At 39.0% G+C, this 13393-nt stretch overlaps 1 protein-coding gene across 13 annotated transcripts in view; it reads left to right on the plus strand.

Annotated features, from left to right (window-relative positions):
* The window catches only part of EZH2 (enhancer of zeste 2 polycomb repressive complex 2 subunit), a 65646-nt gene that overhangs the window by 31163 nt on the left and 21090 nt on the right, over nucleotides 1-13393 (plus strand). For 5 of the 13 annotated variants that reach the window (XM_038559256.1, XM_038559259.1, XM_038559260.1 and 2 more), the window contains exons 4-8: nucleotides 4216-4324; nucleotides 4421-4599; nucleotides 8056-8172; nucleotides 11394-11514; nucleotides 12323-12463. In XM_038559256.1, coding sequence (XP_038415184.1) covers nucleotides 4216-4324; nucleotides 4421-4599; nucleotides 8056-8172; nucleotides 11394-11514; nucleotides 12323-12463 — 667 coding nt within the window. The remainder of the gene's footprint in view (nucleotides 1-4215; nucleotides 4325-4420; nucleotides 4600-8055; nucleotides 8173-11393; nucleotides 11515-12322; nucleotides 12464-13393) is intronic. The other 8 variants (XM_038559262.1, XM_038559263.1, XM_038559265.1 and 5 more) reach the window with 3 other exon arrangements.

Consider the following 13393-nt stretch of genomic DNA (forward strand, 5'->3'; position numbering starts at 1 on the left):
TCTGAACACAGCCAGCCTTTCTCAGGGAACTAGTTTCCAAGTTGGCTCTCTGTAGCTCTTTGCTTCTTTTTAACCCTTTATTGGTATTTGTTTGGGGAGTGGAGTCCTTCCCCACCCTTAGAACTTTTCAAATCATTGCAGCCTTTGCTTCCTTTCTGGCTTTCTTTAGGCTGAAATAGATGGAACATTTCTTAAATGACCATAAAGATGGCTTTCCTTATTTTTTTTTTTTCTTTGAAAGGAAACTAATGTGTCCTATGCTTTTCCAAAACGACGTTTTTAAAAAAGGTCACTTATGTTTGAGTTTTTATATCATTATCCTATTAATTATATATCCTCTATTTGACGTCTGAGTTTAGTTTTTGAACTTAATTCACTTTTCAAGTGTAAGATACAGAATCTTTTAAAAAATGTCAAATGTTTACTTTGTACAATAAACCAGAAATTGCTTCCAGTTCACTGTTTTTCTCCTAGACCATTGTTTATATGGTTGGTGTTTTACATATGCAGATAGTCAACTATTTGACTATGAGATCATTGATCAAGATCAAAGATCACTGATCTACAAAGATCAGGTCTTTTCCCAAAATGCAAAACCAAACTTTGACAGCTATTTTAAGAACAGATTGAACCAGAAGAAATGAAAGTCTAGCCTGCATTGTTAAAAGTGTTTATTGCTGTGAAGAAATAAAATGTTATTAGACCTAGAACTTCTAGGATAACATGGATTGACTTAATTAAATTCACTGCTTAGGATTCTGTTTTATCTTCTCTTAATTTTATGAAAGAATATTAGGGGGGGGAGTACCATTTTTGGGAGGGTTGGACAGATTTCATGAGCTACCTTGTATTGATTGAGGGAGTTTTATACCAGGTCATGTGAATATCTGTCGGGTTAATGAAACTCTTTTAATCGTTCTCTTCAACTAAAAGGCCATTACAAAATGACTCTTGAGAATTCAAACTACACTGAAATATATAAAACAGAAGGCAAAAAGTTCCTGTAGTTCAACGTCTGTAATTTTTAATCTTTCCCATCTCTTTTTCTACATATAACGTGTTAATAATAGTGATAATATATATTTTATTTCAAATGGTTACTGGCCAGATAAAATGTGCCTGCCAATTTGAGCCGTCACTTAAAAAAAGATTTTTTTTTTTGAGTATAGTTCACACCTAATGATTAGTTTCAGGTGTGGGACATAGTGATTCAATTTCTCTGCACCTAGTGCTGTGCTCACCACAGGTGTGGCCACCTATCACCATACACTGTTTCAGTATTACTGACAATGTTCCCTACGTTGTACCTTTTATTTTTTAAGATATTTATTTATTTGAGAGCATGTGTGGATTTGGGGGAGGGGCAGGAGGAGAGGGAGAAAGAATCCCAAGTCGACTCCCCACTGAGCAGGACCCTGAGATCATGACCTGAGCAGAAACCAAGAATCAGATGTTCAACCAACTGAGCCTCCCAGGCACCTCTGCTGTGCCTTTCATTCTCATGACTTCGTCATAAGGAAGCTGTGTCTCACTCCCCTCATCCATTTAGCCCATCTCCCCACCCCCTATTTTGGGCCATCACTACAACCTCTGTCCAGGTCCCCAATCTCTAAGAATGCAGTGTTTGATACTGTGGGATATACCATAATTCATTGCCCTATTCTTAATTGATGAATATTTTAGTTAAATTTTTCTTACTCTTGCAGTTAGTATTTTGGTTAATACCTTTCATCTGTATTGTTGTATCCTTGAATGATTTTGTAGGAAGAGTTCCTAGAAATAAAATTACTTGGTTAAAAGGATACACATACTAAAATTTTTATGGATGTTAGCACATTGTTCTCCCAAAGGATTTTCCATCCAGCTGTTTATGGTAGTGTCTGTTTATCTCTGTTCCCAATGCATAATATCAGTCTTTGGATCTTTGTCAGTGTGAAAGGTAAAAATGTTACTACGGTTTGTTTGCTTTTCTTATTCAGTGAAGTTTCTATTGTTTATATTTCTTTTATGAACTGGCTATTAGGGTGTCGGATCTGTTAAAATTAGGTTGGATTGTTTCTTAGGATTTTTGAGGACTTTTGTAAACTCTTAAATATTCATTATTTATCATGTTTTGCAGACACCCCCTCCCCCCATTTTGATATTACTTCTGGTATATTTTGGCTTATAGAAATTTTAAAAGTTTATATATCAGGACAGCCCCGGTGGTGCAGAGGTTTAGTGCCACCTGCAGCCCGGGCCGTGATCCTGGAGATCTGGATCGAGTCCCATGTCAGGCTCTCTGCATGGAGCCTGCTTCTCCCTCTGCCTGTGTCTCTGCCTCTCATTCTCTCTCTGTGTCTCTATGAATAAATAAATAAAATCTTAAAAAAAAAAGTTTATATATCAAATTATAATTTTTTCTTTTGATTTCTGTGTTTCTAAAGGCTTAGAAAGGAAAGCTTATTATTATTAATAAAAAAGTTTATATATCAAATTATAATTTTTTCTTTTGATTTCTGTGTTTCTAAAGGCTTAGAAAGGAAAGCTTATATAAATTACCTCTCCATCTTTCTGTTTAGTTGTTTTCACTTTTATATTTTAATATCATTTAACCCATCAGCAATTTCCTCTGGTATAAACAATGAGTGGGGGATTTGGTTTTTATATTTTTATAGTATATTTCTGTTTAGCTTTCTGTTGTTGCAACACTGAACAGCCAGTGGATAGTCAAGAGGCAGTTATAAATCTTTTCTGCAAAGGTCAGCAGACTTGGCTGACCTGATTGACGGTCCCCAGAGCAGATCTATCCTTGAGCCAGGAATTAGTGCTCATCCTCAGACCAGGGCCTGGTGCCAGTCTCACCTCTTCACTGTAATTCGTGCCTCTACTTCCCTGTAGCGTTCAGGCCTGTGCCCACTCTCGGAAGCAGGGCTATGGAGCGAGCACGCCGCCACGGCATATGGAACCCAGGGGCTTCAGTAGTGCCTGGCTTCCATTTCTTAGTTTTTGCTTTCTTTTGTTCTTGATTGTTTTGTTTTGTTCTCAGAGTCAGAAATGATCTTATTTCCCACTCCTAGGACTATTCTTGAATTAGGTGTTTTGAGTTTGCATGGCTTCAGTTAGCTGCTTCATGTCCCTTTTGGGTGTTTTGTAGTTTTACCAAAACTTACGTATTGGCTCTTGTTCAATTTCTGATTTCTGGTTTTAGCAAAATAGAGTTTGTAGCAAAACTGCAGGTTATGAGGAATGATTTAATTCAGCCCATCTGACCCCAGACTGCATTGGGTTTTTCCCTGTGCATTGGGTTTTAATGGGATTACTAAGTTGACACATTTATGGTTGCTTTCATTCGGGATCAAGCTTTTGAAATTAGAATGCAAGGAAGAGTTAAGGGTCTAAACTTCCTGAAATTACATTCCACGTGTTCTGTGTTAAATGCGTGTATGTGTATTTTTCTTCTGAAAAGAAGTGTAAGAACTGACACACAGGATACGTTTCTGTAATACTTAAGTGAACTCAGAAGTAAGAGCCCTACGTTGCAGGTAGGGGTTCTTCCTCCAGTCTGGGATGGCTCTGTAACATATTTAAAAACAAAAATGGAAATAATTTATAATCTGGTTATGAGCCACTCTTTGATTTCTTAGTTCCAACACCCTCGATGAGCTGCTTGTACTGACTATGTCTTTGTCAAGATCTGATGAGTTTGTCTCCCTGATTTTTATTTCTGACTCTATCTCACCGGACCCTCTCGTGTCTTGTGCTCCCTGGTCTCCTCATCAGCCCCCGAGGCGTGGTTAGGGACTACTTCTGTCCAGCTTCTCTTGATCCAAACTTGATATTTGCTCATTTCGTTTTTTTTTTTTTTTTTTTTTTCTTTAGAACTTCTTGGCCAAAAGCAGTCTGAAAGTAAATTATATACACTATCATTTTCACCAGAAGGGCCAGCTTAAGATTTGGGTGTGTTACCTATTCTCTGCTGTGATTTTGAAGAGTAGAGGCAGTTTCAGAAATCATCCTCTGCTTTTCTCTAGATCTGGGGGACAGTTGATGTCTTCTTTCCTACCCCTTAGATATAAGATGGTTCCTTATTATTTTTAATTGGAAAGATTGAAGGATATTAGACAATATCAACAGTTCATTGTGTCTCTGGCATGAATTAAATGGACCAACCAGTATCCCAGAATATTTTTTAACTTGGCTAACTGTATTTTTCTCCCCCCTACTATATGGAAGTTGGACTTCACCCTTCTGATGTCAAAGATTGTTCAGAGACCAGATGGCCATAGCTCTTTTTCCTTTGGGATGTCCCACTGTAACATGGGGAGTCGTACCAACCTCCTAGGTAGTGGTGAATTTTAAAGAAGTTAATTTTGGTAAAGTCTCTAGCACAGTGCTTGGCACATAGTAGGGTGTGTTAATTTCTTTCCCTTCCCTGCAGGCCATTCACCTGCTCTTCCCTCTACGATTTTCCATAACACAGTTTTTACTTGGAACCAGCCTTCTGCCAAGAGTCTCAGTTTGGTTGTGTACTCCTACAACTACTATTTTTGGCTTGACTTCCCTCTCCAGCTCCCAGTGGTCCAGCCACACAGTCGCCTATTGTACCAGCTGGTTGATGTAAGTCTATCCATCCTCAGAGGAACCCGGTTACTTACCAGTAAGCTGTGTTTCTCTGAAAATGTAGCATCCTTGATAACTAATAGAGTTTTTTTTTTCCTTCTTTACCATTGATGATGAATCACCTCTAATAATGTCCTTGTGTGATCCTCAAGTAGGAACTAGAATTGGAGAATTCTATTTGTCGATGGTAGGTCTCCTAGTGAGTTCCTGAGTCCAGGACGCTTGACTGTGATCAGGTCAAATGCTTTGGAGACCCAGGAGGTCAAAATCCTTTTCAGTACTTTGAGTGATATGAGACTTAATTGCATAAACTGTCAAGGATGATACATTTTCAAAGAAAAAAAGTTACTGGTAAGTAACTGGAATTTTTTGAGTTATTTTCCTGTTAAGTCAATAAATAAGAATTCCCAAACTTGTTTTACCAACAAATGCTTTTGCATTTGAATATTATTTTGTAAATGGAAAGGAATATGGTTATTAGTTAAGGTTTAATAGGTAAGGAATGGAATAGGTTTCTAGAGATGCTACATAGATAATGACATGGGTGTAGACCTTCAATTTTCTAAGTAGATGCCCTCATAGCTTTAAAGAGAAATTGGAGTGAAATCTCCATTAGGCAAAATCAGCAAATGCAGTCTGTTCATTCCAGAAACATTTTTTGAGTGCCTACTCTTTTTTGAGACACTGTGCTGAGTATCATTGCAAGACAGAAGTGAAACCACACCGTCTCAGCTGCTTTTTGCCCTCAGAGAGCTTCCTTCTGACCCCCTGGTGACTCTCATAGGACTCAGAATTAAGATGTTGGGTCATGGGATGGCGTTGGAGGTAGTACTTTAGTGCTACAGCCTTTGCCATCTCATTTTTGTGCTTCTCGGAGCTCTTTCTATTTAAGGGAAAAACCAGCGGACCCCATTCAATAGATGCAGAGCATTGTCTGCATCTTTAGAGCAAATAGAGGAAGCAGAGTCCCTCCTGTCTGGTAGTTGAGCAGCATACCATTAAGCTGTCTCTAACCTTAAGTACGGCCTCAGGTTCAGATGTTAGGTAAAGCCAGATGGGTAAGTCAGAGCTGGAGAGGCCACACGCTCTCCCTCACCCCTCAAGCTTTAAAGGAGGCTACTCTTCAGAATTAAAGTCACAGTATCAATTTACTTCTCCCACCCCTCCCCCCCCCCGAGTATAAAGCAAAACCCCAAACTCTAATTTTTTTTTGCTAAGACATTACGATTACTTCGCACTTAATGTTCCCTGGACAGCATATAATACTTGATTCAGTAATTAGAACCCCTCCTGGCCCCAGAGCCTACCCAGTTAGGCAGGGAGGAGGAGAGGCAACTTGGTAGTAACAGGAGTAAGAGAAGGGCCTGGGGGAGAGGGCATCTTGGCCCAGCAGCACCCCGCACATAGCTGTGCTCGTCCTTGGACCCTGGGAGCCTCTCAAGGGCAGGAGTGGAGCACAGTGATGAGCGCTTGGCTGTTGGGAGTCAGACTTAGGCTTCCATCCTGGCTTGGGAAATTAACTACCTTTCTGACTAGGCAAGTTAGTTAACTTCTGTGAGCCTCAGTCTCATTTGTGAGGTTGTGACACCAAAGGCAGAGAGGAGCAGTGGTTAAGATAAGGTATACAAAGCACTTAGCACAGTGCCTGCAACATAGTACGTGCTCAATAAATGTTAACTGCGATTATGACTGGATTATTGGATGGACGGATGGATGAAGAACCGTGTCAGAGACCAGAGTGCGGCACAGGGAGAGATTGTGGCTCTGGAGTAGCAGGGAACCGTTCACACCTCCTCATTGACTTGAGCTACGAGCTTTCTAGTATTATTATCTTTATCTTTGCCCTTTTGGAAAGCAAATTAATGGATTAATCACTGTCACAGTTCTTTCTAACTACTCTTATCTTTAAACCTTCACTTCCACCAGGAAGGTGCTATTTTGTGCTGCAGTGACTGTGACCATTGCAAGATTGTCCCTCTGGCCTGATGAGATGCTGAGGGCCAGGTGTGGCCTGTAAGCCAAAGATTTTCACTGTAATTTCACCAAATCTAGGCCTGCTATTTTTCAGACCTCTCAAATAAAAATTTAACATATAATAATTATGCGTGTGTAGACATGATTTTTTGGTTTCATTTTACTCCTTCAATTCTTCTTTTTGCTCTATTTTCACTGATTGTAGATTATGAATATATGTCCAAGGGTATTTTTGAGAAGGTTCTTGGAAGCCTGCTAATTGGATATTGGATAATGGTACTCTTTAAGAAAAGCTGGATTCCTAGACAGGATAGAAAGTGCTGTGGTCATCATTTGGGCACAGATTTTTACCGTATTTCATAGAATCAAGAGATGCAAAATTTTGACGTTTTAACATCTGAAACTGGAATGCATCTTAGAATTACTGTGATAAGAAAGCTTTGTTACAAAAAAAAAAAAAAAAAAAAAAAGAAAGCTTTGTTACAGTTTAACTGGCAACATTATTTTCTTACTGATACAGAAAGTAATGGAATGCCTTGAAATTAATGTCATCATAGGTTGGATGAAATACGGTATTTCCAGAGAGTCTATGCACTTAAACATGATAGAGATACAGTATCGTGGCAGTATGTATAGTGGGTAAGAGCAGAGGCTCCAGAGTCAGACTTTCTTTCTGGATTTAAATTCTAGCCCTGTCTAATGTATGGCTTTGGGCCATTTACTGACCTTTGTATTCACCAGAGTTTTCTCACCTGTAAAATGGGGGCTAAGAATTAATCCCTATCTTATGGTGTCATGAGGACAAAAATAAAAGACATGGAATGTGTTTAAAATAGTGCTTCGCACATAGAAAGTGCTTAATAATATTACCTATTATTATTATTACTAGTTTAGAGATTATACTTTTGTAGAATGGATAGGAATTTCTTTTGTTGTGATTGAAACTCAGATCTATTATGACCCTTCATCTTTGTTTAACATCTGGTAATAGCAAATGATGCTTGGGTTTTTTAAGAAGGGAAGATAAAAATAAGAAAGGTGAACCTAATAGTTTCCATATTATTATTAGTTGAGATTTAAGAGGCATATTTGGTATATATAATATTATTCCAAGTGGTGGAGATGTAAAAGAAACTAAGCATCAAGCCAAGAAATTTATAGTGAAAGCAAGGAGCAGTTAACCTGAGGCTAGCAAATATCGTTTTTGATTCTGATCGATATTGGTAAGTATGGGAAGGGTCGTTGGAGGCTTTTAAAAATTTGCAAAATCTGAAGCGTTTTTTTTTTTTTTTCCCACCCTAAGTAAAAGAAAGTGAGAAGGAGAGAGAATCCTTCATGGTTTTTAGAAACCTTTCTGTCTTAGGTAAAGGGATTTCCTTTTCAAAATTATTTAAGTGGGCTGAGTTCCTTTTTAATATGTCTACCACTTGAGGTTGTCCTTTTATTCTTATGAGTCAATTTTATTTTTTTCTGTTCTAGTGTTCAGTGACCAGTGACTTGGATTTTCCAACACAAGTCATCCCATTAAAGACTCTGAATGCGGTTGCTTCAGTACCCATAATGTATTCTTGGTCTCCCCTTCAGCAGAATTTTATGGTATGTACATCTGTGATCTGCTTACTTTATTATCACTTATTTTAAATAAAACACACTTTTCTTGTGAATCAAGAACAAGTAAAAAAAAAAGTTACTGAAATGATAACACTCAGTGATTTTTTTTTTTAACTGATACATATATTTGAATAAGCCTTTGTGGTGTTGCTCTTTTTCTAGTCTTTCCAAGTTAAAATATTCTCCAAAGAAAAAGTGTTGAGCAGGAATTCTACCTGGGATTTATTTTATTTTATTTTATTTTATTTTATTTTATTTTATTTTATTTTATTATTTTATTTATTTATTTTTATTTATTTATGTATGATAGTCACAGAGAGAGAGAGAGAGAGAGAGAGGCAGAGACACAGGCAGAGGGAGAAGCAGGCTCCATGCACCGGGAGCCCGATGTGGGATTCGATCCCGTGTCTCCAGGATCGCTCCCTGGGCCAAAGGCAGGCGCTAAACCGCTGCGCCACCCAGGAATCCCCTCTACCTGGGATTAAAAATATGTTTATTTTTAAAAATTTTTTTAAAAGATTTTATTTATTTATTCATGAGAGACAGAGAGAGAGAGAGAAAATGAGAGAGAGGCAGAGACACAGGCAGAGGGAGAAGCAGGCTTCATGAAGGGAGCCTGATGTGGGACTCGATCCCTGGTCTTCAGGATCACGCCCTGGGCTGAAGGCGGCGCTAAACCGCTGAGCCACTGGGTCTACCCTAAATAGTTGTTTCTAATGTCTTTAGTAACTGAAAGATTTTACAGTGAGTGATTAAAGATAAACTTCAGATACTCTTCTGTAATTGCCTCATGTGTTTAAGGCTTCATGCAAAAAACATTTAGTTTAAGAATTGCAAGAATTTATGGGAGATTTTATACTTTCATAGACTACAATTCTGAAAGGATCTAGTGTTTAAAATTGTCATTATTATTTAGAATTATCCATGGGTTTTGCTGGTCACTGACCAAGGCACATTAGGCAGACTATATTATGGTTAGGATATGTTTTGGTGGGGAGCAGAGCTTACATGGATACAGTTGGGAAGACAAAATAGCCAATTATAACTTAATTTTGGCCTTTATCCAAAAAAATTAACACTTCTAGTTTAAATGGGATTAGTGAAAGTGAGATGTGGCACAAACTGGACTCTTTAGTTGTATGTAAGTTTGACTCTAGATAGATCAGTGCATTAAAATCTAAATCTTAATTTTATATCCCTTATGTACTTTCTTCCCCAACTTCCCTTTCCCCTGTTTTTCTAAGATTCTGTTGTCTTTCTGAACTTTGCAGTTGTCCTAAATTTGTCATCTGGGGATTAGTTGAGATTTTCCTGTTCTCCTCGTTTTTCCTGCCTGCTGCTGCATGACAGTCCCCGGTGTGTCTCATGGCCTTTTCCTGGTGTATTCTTCATTTTGATTGTGCTCTGTGCCTGAGGCACCTGCCGGAGGCACCTCCACAGCCGCACCTGTCATGGCCTCCTGTCCTCTTATCCAGTCCACTCTGTTAATCAGATTATTCTCCTAAAATTCTGTTTTTTTTTTTTTTTAAAGATTTTATTTATTTATTCATGATAGACACAGAGAGAGAGAGGCAGAGACACAGGCAGAGGGAGAAGCAGGCTCCATGCACCGGGAGCCTGACGTGGGATTCGATCCTGAGTCTCCAGGATCGTGCCCTGGGCCAAAGGCAGGCGCCAAACCGCTGCGCCACCCAGGGATCCCTAAAATTCTGTTTTTAACCAATACCCTGTTTACAGGCTTCTTAAGATACACCTATCCTTACTTTAGTCTCTTTAAATATGGACTTCAGAACCCTCTAGTCTTTTATCTGTCATTACTGTCTTTTTTATTCTTTATTGAAGATTCTCTCCCTACCATGCATGTCTGCTTCCAGTCCCTTGTGGGTTTTTTTTTTTTTTTTTTAGATTTATATTTATTAGAGAGAGAGAGAGCCCCCTCCAATGGGAGGGAGGGGTAGAGGAAGGAGGAGAGAGAGGGAGGGAGGGGTAGAGGAAGGAGGAGAGAGAGGGAGAGGGAGAGCAGCAGAAGCAGGCTCCTCGTGGTGGGGCTTGATCCCAGCATCCTGGGATCAGAGCTGAAGGCAGATGCTTAACCCACTGAGCCAGGTATCCCCAGTCCCTTGTGTTCTTAAGTTCTCCCTTCTCCAGAACTTTTTGTGGATGGGCTCTTCCCGGCTAAGTTAGCATCTTCTTTTTTCTCTGTTGTCTTCTAAACCTTCGTAAACTCATCTGTCATCTTGATTGGAATGATAATTTTGATAGGCATCTTGTTCTTTTCATCATTGAAATATTGTATTTTTTTTAAAAGATTTTATTTATTTATTCATGGAAGACACACACAGGCAGAGACACAGGCAGAGGGAGAAGCAGGCTCCATGCAGGGAGCCTGACATGGGACTCAATCCTGGAACTCCAGGATCATGCCCTGGGCCAAAGGCTGGGGGCAGGGCCCAAACCGCTGAGCCACCCAGGGATCCCCCATGTATGTTCTTACTTTATATATAAGAGCAGATCCTTTTGGCATAAACTTTTTACTTATTTTTTTTTTAAAGATTTTATTTATTCATGAGAAACAGAGAGAGAGAGGCAGGCAGAGACATAGGCAGAGGGAGAAGCAGGCTCCATGCAGGGATCCCAACGTGGGACTCGATCCTGGGTCTCCAGGATCACACCCTGGGCTGAAGGCGGTACTAAACCGCTGAGCCACCCTGGCTGCCCTATACTTGATTTTATATCCCTAGATTTTTATTATTTTGAAGGTCTCTGAATAACTAGATCATCAAGTGAAGTTTAGAAATCCTTACTTATGTTATCTTACGGTGTACAGCTCTTTATAAGTGGTTTTGGTAAAACCACATTTCATCAATTCTAAGACACGGGGTGTATCTTAAAATTGATGAGTCATATTGTAAAGCACAACATTTTTCCTTGAGGTAAATGAAATGTTGGTAAGTTTTAATGATTGACATGTTGGATTAGGTGAAGAGGGTATTTTTTCTTAAAAATGTTCTCTTAACAGTTTGATTTCTGAGATAATTCTTATTGGTAGGAGGGGGTCTTTATGTTTTAGAGTTTCCTGTCTAAATCTGGAGAACTGGGTAGAGACATCTACTTAGGAAAAAATGTATTTTACATTACATGACATTGATTTAAAAAATATTTTGATACTTCAGATTAACTTGCTTTTAAAATATGTTTATTTTTAGGTGGAAGATGAAACTGTTTTACATAACATTCCGTATATGGGGGATGAAGTTTTAGATCAGGATGGGACTTTCATTGAAGAACTAATAAAAAATTATGATGGAAAAGTACATGGGGATAGAGGTGAGCCCTGTGTTTATTCTCTTCAAAAAAGGGGCCAAAGAATTGAAAGATATTTTGAATTTTTTAAGCATACGTACTAAAAACACATTTTTAAAATATTAAAAGTAAGTTTATTGCTGGAGTGGCCAGGGCCTGTTTTCAATCCTAAACATTTTAATGTTTTCTCTATTTTTAAATTGAAGAATCTTTTTTGATACTTAAAAGATGCGCAGTTGGTTATCACATAAATTATAGTGCCAGTAACATGTAAATGGAGTTGTTTGAGTGTATGTAGATTTTAAGATTCCTTCATAGTAAAATTAGGATCAGGGCTCTGCTTATGTGATACATGTGCTACAGAAGGCCCTGTGCTCAGAAATATGTCCCACTTTGCTGCTGCAGGACCTGCACTTCTGTCTCTGTGGTCACAGCTGCTGTGCTTCACGTCCAGGAGACCCGTCAGAGTGTCTGGCAGGAGGGGAGCATGTGTAACATCATCATCACTGTCCCTTTCTTGGGGAGATGAGGGTCTTCACATGCATTGTTGGGAGGAGGCTGAGGCCACAATTTCTAGAGTATATGGGAATAGCAGCGGGTATTTGGGGGAAGGTGTGAGCAAAGAGAAAATGACAGGTGTTGAAGAGAAATTCCTCCTAAGTTTGCCTCTGGCCGGTCTTGAAAATGATCCTCCTGCCTCATTTTAACTACAGTGTTCTAGTGTTAATTAATAGGCCCTGGCTCTTCTTCCAGATTAGAAAAGGCATACATAAAGTTTTATCATTACTACTTTCCTCTGTGTGTTTCTGATATTTGACTTGATGAATTTCAGAATGTGGGTTTATAAATGATGAAATTTTTGTGGAGTTGGTGAATGCTCTTGGTCAATACAATGATGATGATGATGATGATGATGGAGATGATCCTGATGAAAGAGAAGAAAAACAGAAAGATCTAGAGGAGAACAGAGATGGTATGTCTGTTTATCAGGTTTGTGTGTAGCCTTGACAGCATTTTTCAAAAACAAAAAATCACAAACTGTTATTAATTCCTTCTTTCTCTTTTTCTTTTTTTTTTTCTGAACTATCCTATCAATATGTAATAGAATCAAACTGTAACATATCCTGTATTCGGGCATCTTTATTTCCTTTGGCTAACGAAAGAACGTTACTCTGTTTTTGGGATTTTGCTGGGTAATCATCATAATCATCGTTATGACATAACATATTGATCATTGACTACTTATAGGCAGTGAGTCTGCCAGTCACTTTATGTGCTGCACCAGCTCATTTACGCTCGTAATGCCCCACAGTGTATGGCTGTTGTCATCATCTCTCTCTTATGGTTGAAGTGATGGGCTCAGTGCAGTTAAGTAACTTATTTAATATTATACTACTGGGAGGAAACAGCCCAGAACATTCTGACGGTAGCTCCTCCAACTGACCGGAGAGCCCAGGCTTTTAACCCCTATGCTAGTGATGGCTTATCAGAAAGCTAGAGGACCCCAGACCAGGGCCCATAGTTGGAGACAGGCAGAGCTCATTGTTAAATAGCATAGAAAAATGCGGGGGAAAACTGCAATCTGAGAGAAGCACAATGTTGATGTAACAGGCAGTGATCACGTGTTCCTTTCCTTCATTTTACACTGAAGAAACAGACCCCCGTGGGTAGTGGCCAGGCAAGGTCACAGACCCAGTCAGTGGCCCAGCCGGGATTAGAACCTGGGTCTCTTGCCTTCCGGTGCACCAAAAACTCTGTAATTGATTTTGAGTTTTTTTTTGTTTGGCTACCCACACTCCGTGGATACATGTAACATAGTCAGAAGTAAGTGAAACATGGAGATGATAGTTTCTTAGGAAATCCACTTTGTTAGATGTGGTTGCATGGAGAAGGAAGGTTTGAA

Source organism: Canis lupus, chromosome 16, assembly GCF_011100685.1.
Source record: "Canis lupus familiaris isolate Mischka breed German Shepherd chromosome 16, alternate assembly UU_Cfam_GSD_1.0, whole genome shotgun sequence".
Lineage (NCBI taxonomy): Eukaryota > Metazoa > Chordata > Mammalia > Carnivora > Canidae > Canis > Canis lupus.